This window comes from Alosa pseudoharengus, unplaced genomic scaffold, assembly GCF_046254945.1.
Source record: "Alosa pseudoharengus isolate Yale_2024_CS ecotype anadromous, Long Island Sound unplaced genomic scaffold, YU_APseudo_1.1 YU_APseudo_1.1_scf_2, whole genome shotgun sequence".
Taxonomy (NCBI): Eukaryota; Metazoa; Chordata; class Actinopteri; order Clupeiformes; family Clupeidae; genus Alosa; species Alosa pseudoharengus.
The window spans coordinates 14,095,422-14,118,209 of record NW_027468663.1 but is presented as its reverse complement, the minus strand read 5'-3'; the positions used below and the strand labels follow the sequence as shown (position 1 = coordinate 14,118,209).

General features: G+C 44.3%; 1 protein-coding gene across 3 annotated transcripts; it reads left to right on the top strand.

The window, feature by feature from the left end:
- The first annotated feature begins 389 nt into the window (after positions 1-389).
- On the top strand, positions 390-21,664 carry LOC143133898 (WD repeat-containing protein 47-like). 3 transcript variants are annotated; one of them, XM_076293842.1, is made up of 15 exons: positions 390-535; positions 1,524-1,690; positions 2,096-2,179; positions 2,471-2,555; positions 3,513-4,357; positions 4,855-4,963; positions 8,148-8,329; positions 11,673-11,897; positions 13,579-13,657; positions 15,951-16,108; positions 16,415-16,584; positions 18,301-18,471; positions 18,594-18,725; positions 19,420-19,638; positions 19,874-21,664. In XM_076293842.1, exons 2-15 carry the CDS (start codon positions 1,533-1,535, stop codon positions 20,014-20,016), a joined length of 2,760 nt encoding a protein of 919 aa, XP_076149957.1. In that variant the 5' UTR covers positions 390-535; positions 1,524-1,532; the 3' UTR covers positions 20,017-21,664. The 3 variants fall into 3 exon arrangements, with proteins under 3 accessions (XP_076149957.1, XP_076149959.1, XP_076149958.1); XM_076293843.1 differs by lacking the exon at positions 390-535 and adding an exon at positions 699-873; XM_076293844.1 differs by lacking the exon at positions 19,874-21,664 and having other exon boundaries at positions 18,594-19,552.
- The last annotated feature ends 1,124 nt before the right edge of the window (positions 21,665-22,788 follow it).

Here is a 22,788-nt window from a genome sequence, read left to right as displayed (position 1 = left end):
TGTAGGCTACTTGCACTGGCTTCAACCTGACAGGTTCGCCACATGAACAACATTGGACAACGCCTATGTCTTGATGATACAAGTAAAATAGTACAAATAGCCTAGCTCATATAGCCTATTTAATTGGGCAATAATTTCTGGGGTTATCGTTCTGTCTTGACAAATTGGGGCAAGTGACCCTATCCACAACGCACTGCATGATAGTGGACCTTGCTCATTATTCAATATGCCCATGCATATTGAGCTATTTCTGTAATTGGGGAAAACTGATAGTCGTGGGAACGTTCTCAGGGTGGTTGTCTGATGAAAACTGAACAGCCAGGGTTTCTCGAAGCGACTTCCGAAGAATGCGTGTACCTGATTGGTTAGTTGGTCAGCTTGACAACCAGAGGCTGGGTGGTAACTGTCGGTGGAAGAAGACAACAGAAGAGAAAACAATCAAGATTACGCAGTTTTACAACAAAAACATTGCGACAGTGCGACAGTAAATCCCATAGACTGCCTATTGAATTCATGCATACGTAGAGACCAGCCGGTGAGTTCAAATCTTGTGTCGTTCCCTTGTTTTTGTTCTTGTGGAAGTCAGAGGAAACGGGGTTTGGCTGGTAACGTCAGCTAGCCGACGCATGTCTTCGTACGGTTTGCTTAGCCATTCGCATTCTCTGGCTATGTCATGTTCTGAATCTGTCATAGCCCCCGATTTGAGTGCGTTGCTCAGTTTCCACTATGGGTAGTGGTAGTTGCTGGCTTATCAAACCCTTCTGGCATGCGACATATTTATATCTGAAGCATCGCGCAATTGTGTAATTGTATCTACATTTTACTATTTCATTATTTTGAAGCCCCGGCATTTAACAATTGGATTTATCTCAGGTAACCTAGCATACAGGGATGCGATTGAGTCCGTTATCATCTAGGATAACGTTAAGTCGCTTGTTAGCAATCTAGTTAGTATCAGAGTCAGTTAGTCTTTCATGACAGAGTGTGTAACCGTAGCACATGGAAATTGTAGTCAAATGTGTTTTTCTTCTTGGTATGTTACGTCTAACGTGCATTGATCCAGCAGATATTCTTACGGATCCGCCCATGTGGATGTAAAGATAGCTGGCTGGCTACTAGCGGTTAGCCATCGCTAATAATCAGCCATAGTCAGGCTAGCCTTCTGTTCATGTTGAACAGCAATGATGTTTACTGTAGCAAACTTAACTACGGTAGTTCATGATGGAGAGTCGCATGACAGCACTGACTGACTGCATTATCTGTTCTCTCAAAGTTTCCCACAGCTGGACGATGCTGTTAATCCGTTTAAGATTATCTTAACTTTAAATTGTGCCCTGTGATGTTTTTAGAACTGGTTGTCTTTGACATTCTCGAAATAACTTTGACAGAAAGTTTGTCGCATGTTATCCCTTTGCATAAACCTATACTAGCTACTTAACTGTTTTAGATTGAAAAGTTTGCTGTTTACTTATACCTGATGTCATGAAGATGACCTTATGTCTTTTAACTCATATCCATTTTAGCTGGACACCATGACTGCCGAGGAGATCATAAATGTGAAGGAAGTCGAGATCATCAAAGTGATCTTGGACTTCCTAAACTCCAGAAAACTCCACATCAGTATGCTAGCCCTAGAAAAAGAGAGTGGCGTCATCAACGGCCTCTATTCTGACGACATGCTCTTTTTAAGGTATTTCAATTCTATATGTTATTACTAATATAGGTAAACAGATGCCTTATACTTGATTGAATAGTTCCTTGAGCTTTTCTTTCAGTTGTGCCAGGAAGGGGCATTCCTAAGAGTAGCCGGTCATTGAGAGACTGAATGAGTTAGGCCTCCTTTTCAACTCAACAAGTTGCAGTTTTTAACAAAGTGACCATTCATGTGTTCTGTCTTTCATTGTTCCATTAATTACACTGTGCATGTGATAACTGGTGCATTTCAATGTAGAATAGACAAATCGTTCTCGAAGATTTGTTGAAGCTCAAGTTCGCACAAGGACATGGTTTTGCTGCAATAATGTTGCCGTGTCAGATGAAAATTACCAAACTGTTTGGTTTTGTTTCCTGTGATCTGACCTTTGTCCTGAATAAGACAACTCATCTTGGATGGGCAATGGGATGAAGTCCTGCAATTCATTCAGCCCCTGGAGGGCATGGACAAGTTTGACAAGAAAAGGTGAGCGTGGACAACTCCTCTGTCCAATTAGTTAATCATCCATAGATACACCATGCATCTTTTGTTCATTACTCTCTAATAAGTCATGCTACAGTTCGCCATTTTGCTTATAACACTGGGATAGGAATAAGAGATGGTGGGGCAGATAAGCTTTAAGACTTTCTCCAGCGTCCCACTGAGCTACGGGAACTCTTAAGTGATAAATCCCTAGAGATGTTACGGTAGTAGTGAGTGAACTGGCGTCAGTTTCCAGAGACAAGCAGCTCTTGACGAGTCATTTTGTGTCTACAGATTCCGCTACATCGTCCTGAAGCAGAAGTTTCTGGAAGCGCTGTGTGTCAACAACGCCATGTCTGCGGAGGACGAGCCCCAGCACGTGAGTGACGGGTGTAACCGTGGGAACAGTGATTACAGAGCATCATTCTTTTTTAAAAGCACTTTTCATCTTCTGAAGCACTTTGTAGTGGTGTGGTGTGACAGACAGATTAAAGAGACATTAAAATACAATTTCAAATACTGTTGAAAAATGCAGAAGATACAAGTTCTTTGTCAGTATCTTATAAATAACCTTCTACTACTGATACTTCAAACAATAATAGTACAGAAAAAACATTGTTTTCTAAGTTGTTAGAGTAAGCCTCTTGTCTAAAGTAGAGGAAGTGATTACAATAAGAGCCTCTCGTCCAGCAGGATAATTAGGGTGATGGCGGCCAGAGGATTTCAGAGGAACATGATGCCACTCATAATATACATGTACTGAAGGGTGGTCAATACATTATAGTGATGCTAGTGTCAGCAGTACACGAAACACCTATGTACTGCAGTACTTAAGAATGCTTTCTATGAAAGTGGTCTGAGCTTCATGGTCTATCATACAAATGTAGATGGCAGATGTAGATTTTATGTACTGAATGTATGCTATGACATCCCATCATCAGTGCAACTAACTTCTATCCTGTTGGGAAAACATCTCACAATGCAGTCTGTGCCCATGAGGTAGTATTGGCCTAAATGGCAAATGCTGCCAGGGTTTTATCAAGTCTGGCCAGGTTAGTCTGCTGCTTGGCTGCACAGTTCATTGACATTTAGCACAAGTGAATGAGCTGCTTTGTTCCCATGTGAAAAACCTGAAAAATTATGTATGAATTCCAGTCATTGTCTTTACTGATAAAGCAGCTGAGGTATTTATTGGGTGCTGGTACTTTTTCTGAACTTGCATGGCATATATTATGTATTATATACATTATATGCATGTTATTATATGGTATTACATGCGCCACATCTTTACCCGCGACTTGAGCACAGCTTTTGTTCTGCGTCCTGTGCTGCGCAGATGGAGTATACGATGCAAGAGGCGGTGAAGTGCCTACACGCCCTGGAGGAGTTCTGCCCGTCTAAAGAGGACTACAGCAAGCTGTGTCTGCTGCTGACGCTGCCCCGCCTCACGCACCACGCCGAGTTCAAGGACTGGAACCCCAGCACGGCGCGCGTCCACTGTTTCGAGGAGGCCTGCGTCATGGTGGCCGAGTTCATCCCGGCCGACCGCAAGCTGAGCGAGGCAGGCTTCAAGGCCAGCGGCAACCGGCTCTTCCAGCTGCTCATCAAGGGCGTGCTGTACGAGTGCTGCGTGGAGTTCTGCCAGAGCAAGGCCACGGGCGAGGAGATCACCGAGGGCGAAGTGCTGCTGGGCATCGACATGCTCTGCGGCAACGGCTGCGACGACCTGGACCTGAGCCTGCTCAGCTGGATGCAGAACCTGTCCGCCAGCGTCTTCTCCTGCGCCTTCGAGCAGAAGATGCTGCAGATCCACACCGACCGGCTGGTCAAGCCGGCCAAGACCGGCTACGCCGACCTGCTCACGCCGCTCATCAGCAAGCTCTCGCCCTACCCGGCGTCGCCGCTCAGGCGGCCTCAGTCTGCCGACACCTACATGTCGCGCTCGCTCAACCCGGCGCTGGACGGGCTGTCGCACGGGCTGGCCGGGCAGGACAAGCGGACCGGGGGGTCGGGAGGTGGTAGCGGTGGTGGTGGAGGAGGGGTAGGGGGAGGAAGGGGGATTATCTCACCCATGTCACACTCCTTCGCCAACTTTCAGTACCCAGGCGGGCAGGGGTTGAGCCGTAGCCTGATGATGGAGAACTCAGAGTGCCACAGCATCTTCGAGGAGTCTCCAGAGAGGTAAGGAAGCTGTTGTTTATGTTTATGAAGTTAGCAGTATGTTTAGTAGGATATCTGTTTTTGTTTTCCTATTTGTACTCCCTTGCAGCCACAAAAACAACCAATGTTTTTGCACTTGAGCTCATTAATATTTCATTTATATTTTATATTTTATATTAATATTAGATGGAAATAATAGGTAGCTTGCATATTTATTACATTGCTGTTAAACACTACATCAGTGGTTCTGTAGGTGTGAGATTCATCAGTTGGGTGTCGAAGGTACATTCAAGTGAGGGGTTTTCTGAAATAGGTCAAATGTAGCTGCATGCAATGCTAGCCAGAACAGAATCGCCAAGCTGTTTGCGCATTTTGTTAACTCCTTAAGCCTCTGGCAGTTTTGCATGGAAGTGCAGCAGAGTGCAGTGGTAATTATCTGGTAAGGAGTGTGGGTTTCAGCCTCCAGTAATGTGGGCTCTCCCTCTCTCGCTCTCTTGCTGTTCTCTCTGGTTGGCCAGCTCCAGGACTGACACGCCCTCAGACAACATGATGAACTCGGCGGGACCCCAGAAGCAGAGGCCAGTCTCAGCCCCAGGAGAGGACGCCCCGACACCGGAGAAGAACGAGGTAGGACGAGGGGCCAGTAACCTCCAACCAGAGGGCTCTAGCAGCCACTAGTAGCATCCACTCAGAGAGCTCAGAGGAGTCAGAAGCATCCTCTCAGATAGCTCAGAGGGACCAGTAGCATCCAATCAGATAGCTCAGAGGGACCAGTAGCATCCAATCAGATAGCTCAGAGGGACCAGTAGCATCCAATCAGATAGCTCAGAGGGACAGGTAGCCTCCAAACAGACAGCTCAGAGGAGCCAGAGCTTGAGAAGGGGGTCAGGAGGAGCGCAGCACAGAAGTAGCCTTGAAAAAAAATGGAAATAGAAAAGTGTCAGAAGCTAAATATACTCAGAGTATTCTCCTTATCCAGCACCCAGCATCTGGGTTTGGTACATCTGTTGATAAATTGAGAGCAACTAGCGGTCTGGTCTTTTCTGGTCTCCAGGCTAACTAGAGACTTTTTTTAAACAGTGCTGCCTGTAATGGCTTCACATAATTAGAGATTTCCCTTTTTGCAGGGCTCAACACTAAAAAAAATGTTCAGGAGCACTTGTGCGCCCAAGTTAAAAAATTTAGGAGTGCAGACAAAAATTTGGGCGCACAGTCAGTTCTGTACTTAACTTACACATAATCTAACATTATACTGCAGCTAACAGTTAAACATGCCAGTGCATATTGCGAATATTAAGAATGACTGACAACATTTAGGCTACAGGAAACAGGATTTTAAAGATCAGTGCCTACTTTATTTTCAGTCTGTTCCATTTTCCTACATTTTGTTAATGTAAAATAATATAATACCATATTTGCATTTAGCCTGTATATCAAGTATCCTGCCAAATGTAGGCTAATTTATTTATTTGTGAATCCATCTATAGCTAAACCAAATATGCCCATGGTGACCTATCTGACTGCATACTGCCTAATACTACTACTAAAACAGTCCATTTTCTCTTCCACAAAACCCAACATAGGCTAATCAAGGATATATGTTTTATACTTTTAGTTTTTATTTGAAATATCTGCATTGATGGGGGCAGTAGGCAAACGTTAGGCCTACTTTTGTTTTGCACTTCAGCTTGTATTCGGTGTAAACAAACAAGCATGCGTGGAAGCCTGGAGTTGTCAGTAGCATTCTACCTTTGAATAAAATGGGAGTATTACGGGAGGCTACTTTTGTGCCGGTTCGCTACAGCTATATTTTGCATATTGCAGCCAATACGTCAACTGGGCTAAAAGGCATGTTAGGTTACCTTTCCTTCTCTCACTGCATTCTCAGAATCTCATCCTGTTCCTCCTATATCCAATGAATTCGGTGGATAGAAGAACTAATTTCTTCAATCTTTGCATCTTGGCTGGCTAGTCTAACTTTCCGCTTTTCCTGCACGCTCTTGGATTTGACAGAAGCGACTACTAGCGAGTCACAACGCGAAACTGCTAACGTTGATGGGAGGTGTAGTTTTTATGCTGCATTCGCGAAGCGTGATTCTATGGTTTGCACCAGTAATGTTTCTCGATGTTGCGGTGTATTTTGTAGACAAACATTGACATGGTTAGAAGTCATTCGCACCAGTGCGCCTAAATATTTTTTTGCACTCGCACGGCATCATTTTTACTCGGATGTGCGAGTGAAATGGGCGCACTGTAGAGCCCTGCCTTTTTGTAATATGTACATTTGGGATATGTTCAGATGGCATGTCTGCTTGGGTGTGGTATAGTAGAGGGCCAGATCAGAGACCTGTGTCCTCTTCCCTGCTATTTGAGTCCAGGCTGGGTGAATTTACTACCAACTGTCACCATTAAACTGCCAAAGGCCCCTGAGCAGAATCGCAAATCAGCACACACAAGGTTCACCTTCAGCTCTCAGGATGTCATGGTTTACTGCCCCCTCATGATTGGCTGTAACTTGGCAGTGGTGGCGTGACGAATTGCAGTGATCAATGGGGGGGGGGGGTCTGTTATTGGGGTGCCCACAGAGCAGTGATCCACCTCTTCCTCCTTCTGCACTTGCTACTCCTCCTCCTCTTCCTTCTCTTCATCTTCCTTCATCTGTCCCCCCTGCCCTCCATTTTTCTGTGTCTGGCCGCAGGCCAGCATTGACCTGGGCCCGGGCTGCCGGCAGAGGAAGTGGTGGACTCAAAGGGGAAGTGTTCTGTCTGCAGCCTGCTGTGAAAGAACAGGGTGGGGTAGCATTGCTGTGATTGTGATTCCCCTCTTTTCTCTCTCTCTCTCTCTTTCTCTCTCTCTCTCTCTCGAGCGCACGTGCATCGTGCATGTTCTTGCTTTCTAAAGCTCTTTAGGAATCTCTCGTCTCTCGGAAGCCTGGAAACATGAGCTGTCCATTCAGGCGAGGTGGAGAGTCTATGCCAAGGAGGGGGAGAAGTTGTTTGTGTGGCTATCACAGATTGAGCAGCAGAATCAGTGGGAAATCAGCATCTTCTGCAAATAAATGCTCCCTTCAAAAAGATATCAGAAGTAGTTTTTTTTTGTGAGAATTTCATTTAAAAGAACATATTTAGGGTGAAATGAGTTGGCTTGCTGAGGGCTCCAGATGGACAGATTGGCTAGGATCGCATTATCTTGATGCTGTACCCAGGAGGTTGGCAATTCTTCAGAAAGCAATCTTGGCTCCCTGGGTGTAAATATCTCTGTGCCTGGCACTATTTGCCATCTAATTGGATTGTGTACTTTAAAGCTGTAACTGCTCTCTGGATCTGCTAACTCACTTCAGGAGACATGGTGGAGTCTGCTTGTTTGCTAGCCTAGGTCCTGTATGTGGAACATGGGAATGTCCTACTCTCTCAGGAACCTGACCTTTGGTAGTTGCCAACCCCTCTTGAGTGCCCCAAGCTCTTGCCAGCATTGGGTTGATGCCTGACCAAATAGTCTGGTGGGGCTGACCATAAGAAGGCTACACAGTTATACTAAATACAAGTGTTATTAGATGATCTCTCCTTTCTCAATACCTCTCAGCTCTTTTTATCTCTACTCCAGACTGAACAAATGTGTTTTCTTTGTATCTTTTGTGAATGAATCAAGGTTATTCAGTCTTATTCACCAAGTCATTATGAAATGAGTTGATACAGTGCCAGACACAGTTGGATTTTTCCTCTTTTTCAGTTCTGTCAGACGACGAGTCTCATACTATGTGTGTGTGTGTGTGTGTGTGTGTGTGTGTGTGTGTGTGCCATGTCTATCCCAGCTGCGGAACTCCACGGAGCAGTTTGAGGAGTACTACCGCCAGCGCCTGCGTGTGCAGCAGCACCTGGAGCAGAAGCAGCAGCAGCGGCAGCTCTACCAGCAGATGCTCCTGGAGGGAGGCGTGCAGCACCAGGAGAGCCCGCCCGCCGACAAGCACAACCTCACCGAGGCCTTCCTCAACAGGTCAGTGTTTAACACACCATAACACAACCTCACCGAGGCCTTCCTCAACAGGTCAGTGTTTAACACACCATAACACAACCTCACCGAGGCCTTCCTCAACAGGTCAGTGTTTAACACACCATAACACAACCTCACCGAGGCCTTCCTCAACAGGTCAGTGTTTAACACACCATAACACAACCTCACTGAGGCCTTCCTCAACAGGTCAGTGTTTAACACACCATAACACAACCTCACCGAGGCCTTCCTCAACAGGTCAGTGTTTAACACAACCTCACCGAGGCCTTCCTCAACAGGTCAGTGTTTAACACAACCTCACCGAGGCCTTCCTCAACAGGTCAGTGTTTAACACACCATAACACAACCTCACCGAGGCCTTCCTCAACAGGTCAGTGTTTAACACAACCTCACCGAGGCCTTCCTCAACAGGTCAGTGTTTAACACACCATAACACAACCTCACCGAGGCCTTCCTCAACAGGTCAGTGTTTAACACAACCTCACCGAGGCCTTCCTCAACAGGTCAGTGTTTAACACACCATAACACAACCTCACCGAGGCCTTCCTCAACAGGTCAGTGTTTAACACACCATAGCACAACCTCACCGAGGCCTTCCTCAACAGGTCAGTGTTTAACACACCATAACACAACCTCACCGAGGCCTTCCTCAACAGGTCAGTGTTTAACACACCATAACACAACCTCACCGAGGCCTTCCTCAACAGGTCAGTGTTTAACACACCATAACACAACCTCACCGAGGCCTTCCTTAACAGGTCAGTGTTTAACACTCTATAGCACAACCTCATCGAGACCTTCCTCAATAGATCTGTATTTAACACATCATAACACAACCTCACCGAGACCTTCCTCAACAGATCACTATTTAACACACCACACACCTACTCATCAATTAGACCTTAAGATAAACAGATATTGCGTTATTGAAACCATTAAAGCCACCTGAATTGTAACATCCCAAAAGTGCCTACGCTCCCTCTCAACTAGTAAAATCCTTACTAATAAACCCTTTCACAACACAGTCAGTCCTCCATCCAGATCCATTCCACCGCAACTGATATCTTCATGTGTTATCGCACTGTTTTCACCACAAGTAGGTGAGGGTTCAGTTCATTGTTCATGAAGGCATTAATTGGATTTGAATGCATGACAGGGGGCTAGCAGAGCTGAACTGATTGGAGTCATCCCAACTGCGCCTGTTGATCACTGCCAACTCCTCTCTGCCTTTGAGCTGGCCTTCTAACTTTATCCTGAGAGCTGCTGTTCCTTACAGTCACACGTACGCACGCACACATACACACACACACACACGCACGCACACACACACACACATGCACGCATTCACTCACACTTACAGTCTCGCTCACAGGGCTTTATATAGGAGGACAGTCAGACACCAGCCTGGCACACTCCCTCGGGGCTAGTCTGTATGAACTCCCCTGTACTCAAAATGTGTTGTGTTGAGGGAGGAGGTCAGGGTGACAGAGTGTCCCCTAGCAGGACACCTTTAGGGAGAGGGCGTCCTCACCCTCCTCTCCTCCTCACCCTCCTCTCCTCCTCTCCTCCTCACCCTCCTCTCCTCCTCACCCTCCTTCCTTACCCCTGTAGGGAGCCCCTGGCGCCAGCCTCCCGCTAATGACTCACAGCCTTTTCATATGAGAGTAAGTCCCACAATGGGGACTCTTTTCCACCATCAACTGTGATAAAACCAGTTAGTCCTTCACTAGTTGGAGAGGATTAAGGCTGATAATCGTTACTGATAAGGGCCACATTTGATTACACAGTCGTTATTAATATATAAATGACGAGTAAAACAAATCTGATAATAGAAATGATATATAAAACTAGTAGTACAGTTAAATGTAGGATGTAACAATGTCATATACAATGTTATATTTTAGTAATTATGTAATTATTTCTATAACTGTAGTAGTCGGTCAAATGTTAAAAAAAGGAACAATAGAGAATTCTATAAATCTAGTCATGGAAGCACTTGTCATTTAAGAATTCCTGCTGTGTGTGTCTAATAAATAATTTGGAAGGGGGAGGGAGATCAGAGAGGCTTTGTCCTCTCAGGAGAGTCTGGCGTGGAGCGCCATATGTCAGTAATAAGATGATAATGAGATGTATGACCTGTCTTATGGCCATGTGGAGGCCAGTAATAGTGAAATAATACAGCATAGAGGTGTGCAGACTCCAGACACAGACTTCAAGGTGGTGTTAATGTGTCTACAAGAGTTGGCACCTCACAAGACACACACACACAACACACACCACACACACTATGCATGACAATGAGCCTTGTCTGTTAAGTCCCATAAGGAATCCTTGGGCCGTGCGGGGGAGTTTGCGTTGTACAGGAGAGAACAAGGGAGGATGAGGTGAGGAGAGGGAACACAAAGCCTTGCAGGGAGGATGAGGTGAGGAGAGGGAACACAAAGCCTTGCAGGGAGGATGAGGTGAGGAGAGGGAACACAAAGCCTTGCAGGGAGCCCCAGATGGTGCAGTGTGGCCAGGGAACAGAGGGGGGGTGTCTAGGGGGGTAAACAGCTCCCTGGAGAGAAGTGTACACACACACACACACAGACACTTTCTCTCTGCCTAACTCTTTTTTTTCTTTGCCTGCACCCCTCCCCTCTCCTCTTTGTGTTTTAGCTGATGGTGTTTGGGCTGTGCCTGTACACACAGAGCTTAACACCCACGATGCACCTGTTCTGTCTGTCTGTCCTGGAGGGGGTGTTATTATTGTGTGTAGAGCTGAGTAGATGGCATTTAGGGACATGCCGAAAGGTCATGTCTCATGTTCAATGCTGGATTACACCAGACCTGGTTTTCTCTGGGAGTGTGCTTTGGTTGTGCCATGCTTGTATATGCTTGTTGTGACAGAAGGGTTTGGGAAGGTTAGGGTTTAGGGTCAGTGTACCACTTTCATTTCACTCCATAGGTTTTCATTTGAGTTCTATTCTTAGATTAGTTTCCGTCTCCTTTGCATTCAAATTGTGTTTGAATACCGGTAGTAATATATTTAAAAACAAACTGCTTTGGTGGAGATCTCATTTAGAGTAAACCCAATAATTGTTTTTAGGTGATCCCAACATATACAGATGATGAGTCAGATAGACTGGGATTTTCTATGCGATAACATCATTATTTTAGTGCCCCTCTTTGTCCCTAACTCTCTACATGCCTGCATTATGCTATATTACTGTATAAGGATCTTGCTTTACCAAATGATACCAGTTGTGTTTGTAGGCACATGAGAACCCAGGACGTGTGCAGCTGAGCAGCAGCTGAGCTTGCTGGTGTTCCTTAATGTGTGCAGGTCCATCCAGAAGCTGGAGGAGCTCAACGTGGGCATGGACGACCTGGGGGAGGACGTGCAGGCCCTGACCCAGCAGTGCAACGGCCAGGCGGAGAACGGCAGTACCAGCATCGTCTCCGATATGTCCAGCTCCCTGGGGGACGTGGTGGTGTGCAGCACCCCGCAGAGGACGGCCGTGGGGCAGGGGGCTCCGCCCATCAGCGAGTCCCCAGGCCGCTCCCCAAGGTCAGACTCTTCAACGCTTTCGGACAACCAATTGATTAATTGGTGAAATAATCAAAAGATTAGTCGATTATGAATACAATTGTTAGTCCTATTATAGATTTATATATAAATTTACATTCTGCATTTCTATATTTATGATAGGGCTGTAACGATACACCAACCTCACGATTCGGTTTGTATCACGATTTTTGACCCACGGTTCGATACGAATCTCGATTTTTCTTTTTTTTTTGGGGGGGGGGGGGGGGTAGACATTTTATTAAATAACATTTTTAATAGCCTCCCTTAGAACACCAGAGGATTACAATATAATATATCTATTATTTTATATCCTGATATAAAACTATTTTTCTGAATGACTGATATTTATGACAGCACACTTTATGCAGATTAGCCTATAGCCTAGGCCTACTATTTTTTTATTACAACTCTACCTCTTTAATTTAGCTGTCTGGTTGAAGCCTGGAAATATTGTAAACAAAGTAGCATAGTTGGCTAGCTTAGCCGATCATAGTCTACTGATTGGACTGTTCAGTTTCCCCATGTGTGTTTAAGTTTCAAGGTAATACTTGTTCTCCTTGGGACAGGCCCTTTTGGGAAACGTTGGTATTGAGATGATCAGTGAACTTCAATGCAAGCGTTTTAAACAAATATGTGCAGCATGCAAATGATGCTAAGCGGATTTAATAGTAATTTAGCTAGTCGTCTTCTATGCGTCCTTGCTTTCACAATTGTGAATGTTTTATTTAAGTCGCGCGTGTTCATTGAGCGTGGGAGAGAGCGGGGCAAGGAGAGGGGGTTTACTACTGTTTGGTAAAGTTGCACACATAGTCTACAATGAAAGCAAAGAGAGGTATGAAATTATTATTTATTTATTTATGTTTTTGGAGAACGTAGGCTACCGATAAGTAAAGCGGGAGATGTGGGTTGCTTTTGCCGCGTAAGCTGCAAAGCACTGCGTGAAACACTAGAAAGGGTGTGTCGCGATTCTGCCTTTTCACACCGCGACACAGTATCGTGGATATGAATGTCGCGATTTCGGTTTCGAATCGTATATCGTTACAGCCCTAATTTATGATATTTGTGTGTGAGAGGAGCAAGTGGAGTGTTAGTCATATGTGCTTGCCATAGTCATCAGTGCGTTAGTAATGTGAATTATTATGCATGAATGCCAAGTGTAGTGTCAGATATTACATAATGAAACAGAAGCAGTTGCTCTTTTATTGCCAAAGCACATGCAGTATGTTTCAGTATTAAGGGATTATATTCTAGATTGGTGGCTCCCTGCTTTGGATTGTAAATTGTAAATAGTCCCTGCTTTGGATTGTAAATGGTAAATAGTCCCTGCTTTGGATTGTAAATTGTAAATAGTCCCTGCTTGCTCTGTTGGGTGCATGTGTAGTGTACTGTATTGCTGTACCTGCAGACTTACCCATGAAAGCAGCAGTCATTGTTAATGATGTTTTATTTTCCTCCAATAGGATATACATTGCAATACAACTTTCTAAAATATAATGTTGTAAAATTACTAAAAGGGGACATTTGATCAAGAGTAGAGTGGCAATATATTTACCGGCCCTCAAAGAACTCAAAGAACCCTAGAGTTGAAATCAGTGCAGACAGTGTTAATTTTGCATCAGACTTGCGTAGGTGACCTTTAATGTCCCTGTTCTGTGCCCAGTGTCCAGCGGGATAAGTCAAAACCTGGCTCAGGACTGGAGGATTCTGGTGGCACCAAAACCCCCTCCAAGGACCCAGAGGTGAGTTATTAAAGGAAGTTCATGTTGTTATTTTCATTTTCATATTATGTTATATAGGTATAAGGTAAAACGGATAAAGAATTACTATGAATATAAGTGAAGCTCCCAGATTCTCTTCGGCACCACTTCAGAATGTTGATAGAGCAGAGTAGCTAACCTCTCACAGACTCTTCCGGAATCTCCCCTTAGCATCCCGACCACTTAGCTTAATAGCTGCTCAGTTACAAACTACTAGGTGCATGGCTTTGCGACTGTCAGGTCATGTCCACACATGTAACTGTAAAACTGTGCGTTAGCTTCAAATGGAGCTCATTTGATGCATTTTCATGCATCATTTTCCAGATTTGATTCCTTTAGCCTTTGGCACAGTGTTCTTCAGTGTGTGGAGTGTGTACGGATGCATTACATCCTAGTACATACTGTATCTTTGCATGTAACACCAGATTAATTTGTAAGAACATTATTTGACCAATCCGATAACGACTTACCATGTATGTACAGTAACATGTATGCACTGGTAGTGCACTAATTAGGGAATGCATACCAGCTATCTATTTACAACATACTGTATGTCTACTTGACATGGACTCGGTGATATGGTACGTGTTCAGTGAAGGGTGTGTGCTTGTCTTGTGAGTTTGGAAGTGGACAGTAGGTCTGTTTGGACATGAGGCAGGGGTGTGTCTGAGGGCCCGTCCACACGGAGACGCTTTTTAGGTTAAACGCAGAGGTTTTGCTTCGTCTTGGCCGAGCGTCCAAACGAATCCTGTAAACGCACTGTCCGAAACCGCACCTTTCTGAAACCTGCTCCCAGAGTGGAGAAATCTGAAACCGTAGCCCGTTTGAATTCGTTTAGACAGCGAAACCGCACATCCTGCTTGCATATCGATGATGTCATTGCCACACCTCAGCTGCCCTGGACTTGCACTTATAGTATTGCCTAACAATACTAGTTTTCATACATGACATTACCTACAATTACACCCCGTAAGATAAATATCACAACTGGTGCTGCGCAGCGCCAATAGCTTATGACTTGGTGGACTGAACACTATTTTTCCCGGTGTTTTTTTATGCATTCTAGCTACTGTCAGTGACGCGAGAGAACTTAAGTTATTAGGAAAGTGCGGTGTAAGTTTAGGCTACATTAATTTGTGCGTAGTGCCAGTGTCATTCATTTATTTTACATGTCTTACAACATATATACATGCATTCACAGTCGAGTGAAATCAGATATAAGCATACAAAGACGCTTAACTCACGTTAAGCCAATGGTAGCACACTGAATGTGAATGCGCGATTTGATGCAGGCAAAAGTATTGACTGTTAGGCTACTAACGAAGGTTTTATAGTATAAATGTGGCGACAGAATAGCCTAGAACTTGGGTAAGCCTTGCGTTTAGTAGCCTAATTGCGGTGATAGCCAAAACTAATGTGAATCACGGACTATCCTACAACCAAAGAAAGTAAAGGTGATTAGTAGGCCTACCTGCATTAGCCAAATAAAGGACGGGACTACACCCTTCACAAACCGTAAAATAAAGTTTATTAGTTTTACAGTTGACCATCAGTCCACACAAACAATTCTGGTTTCCTTGCACTAGCCATTTGGTCGTAGCCTATTCTGTCTGTTTGTAAAGTGCAAGTTTTGGTCAATTTCTGTAAAGAAACAGTGCCACCTATAGGCATGGGGTATGAAGTAACGTGTTGAGTCGTGTTGAGATGGATCCGTTTGGACGCAAATATTCTTGATGCGGTTTCAGGGAAGACGGAGGAAAAAAAGATCGGTTTCGTACGTGTGGACTAGGCCTGAGATACAGCTGTTTGTGGACTGTGTGGGTTCATTGGTGGGGTTTTAATTAAGGCTGCTGTCTAAGCTGCTCGGCCCCTGCTGACTCAGTCACACAGTCACACTCTCATAATTCCCACAGAGATGTAAACACACACACACACACACACATATACATCTACACTCTCTTACACACACGCATGCAGTCAGAAAAAGAGACATACACATCTCAGTCACTAGGCAGAATTACAAATTCAAGATTTGCATGTAGTAGTAACATTAACGTTCTAATCTGTGTGGGGGATTCATTTTGTCCCTTAGATTAGGGGCCAACACTCTGCACTGTCGTTTGTGTGTGTGAAGATTGTGGTGTGTGTGTGTGTATGAGAGAGAGGATGCATGTCAGTGTTATCTGGTCATCCTGTTACACTGGATTAATCTGTGAAGCCTGTTGAGTGGTGCTCATCGGGTCATCTCCGGGTGGCGTCTGTCCGTCTGGCGCAGGGTGAGAAGGCCAAAGCCACGTTTGTGGCCGTCAACACTCTGGAGGACACTCAGGCGGTGCGCGCTGTCGCCTTCCACCCCACGGGGGCACTGTACGCCGTGGGCTCCAACTCCAAAACACTGCGTGTGTGTGCCTACCCAGACGCCCTGGACACAAGGTGAGCACAGACACAGCTGGGAAAAGGTCCCAGTAATTTTTTTTTTTTTTTAAGTCTGAACTCTAATGTACAATTGTCAAATGAAGTGTTGAGGATGTTTCTCAACTTATTGGGTTATTTGGATAACATCCACAGTGTAAATAACAGAGGATCAGGATGCTAACAATAACTAAATAAACACATAATAAACAAACATGTACTGTAGGTCACTAAGGATGAAACCATCTGCTAATTTGAGTCCATTAAAATGGGAAACCAAGTGTTTGTGTATTGAGTCGAGGTGTTTGGGTGCTTGTTGTGTGGCAGTGGGTCGGGAACACCCAAACCGCCGGCGGTCCGCTTCAAGAGGAACAAACACCACAAGGGCTCCATCTACTGTGTGGCCTGGAGCCACTGTGGACAGCTGCTGGCCACCGGCTCCAACGACAAATATGTGAAAGTTCTGCCCTTCAACGCAGAGACCTGCAACGCCACAGGTGTGTGTGTGTGTGTGTGTGTGTGTCTAAGACAATGAGAGGAGTATGAAGCTGATTATACGTGGGGAATTTGAGCAATGAGGATTTTTTGAGCAATGAGAATTTGAGAATCCCCCTTGAGGATCAATAAAGTATCTATCTATCTATCTATTAGGGGTGTAAAGATTAACCGATACGTATCGGTATCCGTTTTTAACGTTTAAGATACGGCTACATCGATATGTGAAGCCCCGTATCGGAATAAAACTGAAATGAACCGGTCGTTATATCGATTTACTTGTTACAAATCGGTTCATAACCTTTTCTGCTCGCTCAGACTCTGATTTACGTTGCAAGCAGCGCGTTCATCCCACTTCCTGTTTTGAAACTACACGTGGCACGGATTTGTGGGTAAGGAAGTTCGTTTTGGGCTACACTCATTGCCCAAAGTAGACAAAGGACTTCATTACCCATACATCTACTGCAACTTAAGCACGTGACAACACGCACTCTGTCGGTGTTTGACAGATTTTACTCTTTTGTTTGTCAAAATCCAGCGCGAAATTTAACACTTACTATAGCATTCCTAAACGGCAACGATAGTCTGTACCATAGCCTTACGTTTGATGAAGGGATTTCCTTAATGTTAAAGAATAATTTGGCCCTTGCTGCTAAAACGATGTACAAATTATTATTATTTTGTTCATATTCACTCAGACTTGGAAGAAAATAGGCCCAGTTCATTGATATTGAGGCCTATGTTGTTCTAGCTATGAGAAAAGGTCAAGATTGTCTTAAGCACCGTTTTATTTTATTTCGGTATTGTCTTACCTCAACAATAGGCTACAGCTCCTTGAAAACAATCAGATATAACTCTATAAAATCTATAAAGTCTATAAAAATGTATTTTTATGTTGTATTTGGCTGCTTTGTTTGGCTGAAATGTAGATTATTCTTTTTTCATTTCAATACAATATATGATACAAACCTCAGTTTAGATAATCATATTCACACATTTGTTTTTGCCTAATTGACATGACCATGATAATTTATAATATAAAATAAATTTGCACCTTAAGCAAATGATAAAAAATCTTTCAGAATGCTTTCCATTCTTCAACTGCATCGAACTGCATCGAATCGCATCGCATCGAATCGTACTTAATCGTTTTTTATGAACATGTATCTTTTCTTGTATCGAATCGTGCCCATGTATCTAGATGTTAATCGTATCGTCTTTTACATGAGAGATTCACACCCTTACTATCTATCTATCTATCTATCTATCTATCTATCTATCTATCAATGTTACTGGGCAATGTTCCTCATTATTGTGGTTCTGGCATGTTCCCATTGATATTGGGAATACATGGGGCTATGTTTTGAGCAATGTTGCTGGGCGATCACTTAACCGGTTCCATATGCTCTGATTGGATGATCATGATAATATGGCTACTGATGATCGTCTAGTAAAAAATGTTGACCAGTATCAATGGGAATGTACCGGTATAATACTAAGGAATGTTGACCAGCTACATTGCTCAAAAAGTTGACTTGTGTATTATAAGCCCAAGATTTTATGTTGTGTCAGGATACTTTCTCCGATGCCATTATTACTACTTCCTGCAAATCAGCTCTCAGCCATCTGGTAGTTTAGTACTGTCGGTAAATAACACTGGACTGACATTGACATGGTGTGTGTGTGTTTGTGTGTGTGTGTGTGTGTGTGTTTTGCAGGCCCTGATCTTGAGTTCAGCATGCATGACGGCACCATTAGAGACCTGGCCTTCATGGAGGGGCCGGAGAGTGGGGGGGCCATCCTCATCAGTGCCGGCGCTGGGGACTGCAACATCTACACCACTGACTGCCAGAGAGGACAGGGCCTGCACGCGCTCAGTGGACACACAGGTACACACACCAACACACACACACACACACACACCAACACACACACACACACACACACACACACACACAAACAGAGAGACTACACAGACTTACGTTCCCATATTTGTGTATCCTCCTCTCAGGTCACATCCTGTCTCTGTACACCTGGGGAGGCTGGATGATTGCGTCCGGCTCCCAGGACAAGACCGTGCGGTTCTGGGACCTGCGGGTGCCCAGCTGTGTGAGGGTTGTGGGGACAGGCTTCCATGGCTCAGGTGGGTCCCACTCCAATATAAGTATAAGTAAGTATATATACTCTTTTGATCCCGTGAGGGAAATTTGGTCTCTGCATTTATCCCAATCCATGAATTAGTGAAACACAGCACACAGTGAGGTGAAGCACACACTAACCCGGAGCAGTGAGCTGCCTGCTACAGCGGCGCTCGGGGAGCAGTGAGGGGTTAGGTGCCTTGCTCAAGGGCACTTCAACCATGGATGTGGGCATAGGAGAGCAGTGCTCAACCACTTCCCCCGCTCACATTTTTCCTACTGGGTCAGTGATCGAACCGGCAGCCATTCGGTTACAAGCCCAAAGCCCTAACCAGTAGGACACGGCTGCCCCCACGCTTCCCTGGCTACGGATGCTGGTATTTACACTCACTACGAAGAGATAATGTAACGGGCAAGAGATAAGAAAGGAGCGTGTTAAGCTTGGGAATGCATTAGAGAGGAAGAGAAGAGGTTAGCCAAGATGTAGCAACGAGACACAATGGAATGTTCATGGAATTCAGCGACTTGTAGCGAGTTCTGGCGAAATTTATCTGCTAACGATGCCAAGCGTCTTGTGACAAAAAAAGCTAATCTCAACTTTTGAGGCGAGGAGTGATGACCGAGGAGTGAATCTGCACGTGTGTATGGAATGCGGCTGTTGACCCGTCCTTGACCCAGCTGCCCTTGTTGCCCCCACAGGTAGCCCTGTAGCGTCCGTGGCTGTGGACCCCAGCGGACGCCTCTTGGCGACGGGCCAGGAGGACAGCTCGTGTATGCTGTACGACATCCGCGGGGGGCGCATGGTGCAGACGTACCAACCCCACGGCAGCGACGTGCGCTCTGTGCGCTTCTCCCCAGGAGCGCACTACCTGCTCACCGGCTCTTACGACACCAAGGTCATGGTCACCGACCTGCAAGGTGAGGCTACGAGTGCTTCAGGTTGGGATCAGAACCAGTCAGCTACAGAGCATCTGTGTGTGTGTGTGTGGGAGTGTGTGTGTGTTTGTAGAAGTAAGGACACATTGGACAGTTGTAATGTGTTTGCTATGCATCTATCCATGTTTTTCTTTTCATATAGGTGAAGGTTCATTTTGTGGATTCACAGCACTGATAATGTTTTTTGTTGTTTGCGTTGTTTGTGTGTGTTCTGAAGGAGACCTAACTAAGCCTCTGCCCGTGACTCTGGCGGGAGAGCACGGGGACAAGGTGATCCAGTGCAGGTGGCACACACACGACCTGTCCTTCATCTCCTCCTCCGCTGACCGCACAGTCACCCTGTGGGCGCAAAGCGCCTAGGAGGACAAGCAGCAGAGCCACCTTTAAGCACAGCACAACACAGCACAGAGCAGACTAGTACTCTTCCTCGCCACCAGGGGGAGACGTAAGCACGCCAAGACCAGAGCCGTAGATAGGTCTCTATACACGACTCTGGCCCAGACCTAAACACACTCCACAGCAGTGTCCCTCTTTCTCCTGGCAGAGGGTGTCATGGGGAATGAGTTCATGTGTTCAGTGTGCCACAGTGTGTGTGTGCATCTGTGTGTGTGTTTCTGTGTGTTTGTGTATACTGTGTGTGTGTGTGTGTGTGTGTGTGAGCGAGAGAGAGAGAGAGAGAGAGAGAGAGAGAGACAATGAAATGAGGATGTGTACAGAATTGTAGTTCCTGCACCTTTTGTGTTAATTTATTATATTAGTCTATGTGCTCATGAAATGCTTCTAAAAATGATATACCTTCTCTTGACCCAATACCGTATATACTGGTAACAAGACTTAAGATGTTTCCTGTCCATGTGCATACTAAAAAGGTGAAAGAGCTGTTCTGTCAGAAAGTGAAAATCATTCCTACTCTGTGTAGACTCCAGACTCTTTCCTGTGTAGTGTCTCAGAATGATGTGATCCGCCACATTCCAATGTGCTCGGAAAATAATGAGCATTAAGCAAGAATAGATGCTTTAGCTGAAATGTTGCTCGGTTGGTGCCTTGTGAATTAGGTTCCAGTTTTATCCATTTAAAAAGCTTTACTAATGATAGAAACACAGGGTATGCCACCCTTCTGTGAAAGATCTGTGTGTGTGTGTGTGTGTGTGTACAGGGGTTCCTGTGTGTCTGTACAGCAAGTCTATCTTCTCTTAGAGCAGGTTGAGAAATATAAGGTGAAACTCCTGTAAACACTTCTCCAAGTTATCTGTGCAAAAAGACTGCAAGCGCCTCATCTCACCAATTCCATGTTCTTTGCATAGTTGCAGTACAGATAATAATAATAATTATGATAATATAATGACAAAGCATGATGTGAAAATTTCGGCATTCCTTTCTGGTTCCATAGTGCTTTACTGGAGCATGCGTGAAGCTGCTATTACATGAAGATCAAGTGTTAAGTGCTGCAGACATTTGATCCATTATGAGGCACTCAGTCGGATAGAAGAACAAAGCAAGTTTCCCAGATAGATGCTGCTGACCGGAGCAGCCAGATCAGAGCCATAGCCAGGTGTCTCTCTAGGTGTTCTCTTAGTGTTGCTGAAGTATTATTTGGAATTTGCAAACGGCCGCTCAATGCTGTCTGAAACCTTTTGATCTGTAATTAGCAGTGTTCTGTAATTATTTGGTAACTATAAATTGATGTTCTATGGCAGCCATCATTGTGCCTGTTGACCTGGCTTGCTTGCGTTTGCAGTTCCACAGATGTGCGTATGCAGTGTGAACCTTGGGGTTTGGATCAAATATTTGAAAATTCAAAGGCTCATAGGATACATGTTGTAGAACTGTATAGTCTGTTCTATCTCCTTATAGTGCCGCACACTCCCGAGTTACACATATAAGTCTTTAATGTTCACATTAAAGACTTATATGTGTAACTCGGGAGTGTGCGGCACTTCTCTCCTTTTGCAAGTGTTTTACTGGTTGCCAGCACCTTCTTTTCTGGTGTGCGTTTTGCACCTCCACCTATCTCCTTATAGTGTCATACTGTATACTGGCATTGACAAAATGTAACTGAGGGTTGTGGTCTTCTCAAAAGGGAACAATTTTTTTTTTTATATTGATTTTCAAAAATGTATTAGTTGCTTGATGTTATGTTAATGTTGCACTTTTTCACAAGGAACTAATATTTTAAAATGTATATTTAAGTTAAATATTTTTGCTTCATGTACAGCCATTTATTTTAACAAAATGATTTACTAATCAGTGAACTAATTCATATTTATTGTTTTATTTTGATGTATATTATAATTTCTTTTAGTTGTATCTTGTTAGCTTTTATATAAATATGGTGTAAAAAGCGACCAGTTCTGAAAAGTGTGACTGCTGCTGCAATGTTGGAGTAAAAGCCTTTCTGTCACTCATCATCACAGGCTGAGGTGCTGTTATTTATGTATATAAATCCAGGAGATGATGGTAAAATACTACTAGTAATGAAAGCATGGTGAAACATCACTGAGGTTGTTAATTTCAGCAAGGGACAGAAATTAACTGAACCGCTGGAGGTGACGCAGGCAGTTAGCTAATACCGGTATGTTAAAAAGTTAGACTTTTAAGGGATTCTTTATTAAAATATAAAATATATTTTTAAAAATTCCAGTGAGGCTTTGAGTTGTACAATCAAAGTTGTGGTCATCTATAGGCCTATCTTGTCTATAGGCTGTGCAGAACAGCCACCATAAGGGTCTCAAAACATTTGAATATCATGAAAAAGTATTTTTTCCCCGTATATTTCAAATACTGAAACTTTCATATAATCTAGATTCAATACACATAAAGTCAAATATTTCAAGCTTTCTTTTGCTTTAGTTTTCATCATTAATCTTTATGATTATGGTATAGGCCTACAGCTAATGGAAATCATAAATCTCACAATACAAATACAATTTTGACATACCATTAAGGGGAATCTGGTTAAACAGCTTATGTATTTTATGAAAACCTTCCAGATGTTATAACATTAACTGAGACATGCTCTACCTTCCTCCAAACCATACGCACTAGTCCTGTAGTAGCCTAGTGTATTTCCAATGCAATGCATTGATTTTCGGGGTAGGCCTACGCCTATTCGGACCAAGTGTTGTGTGCATC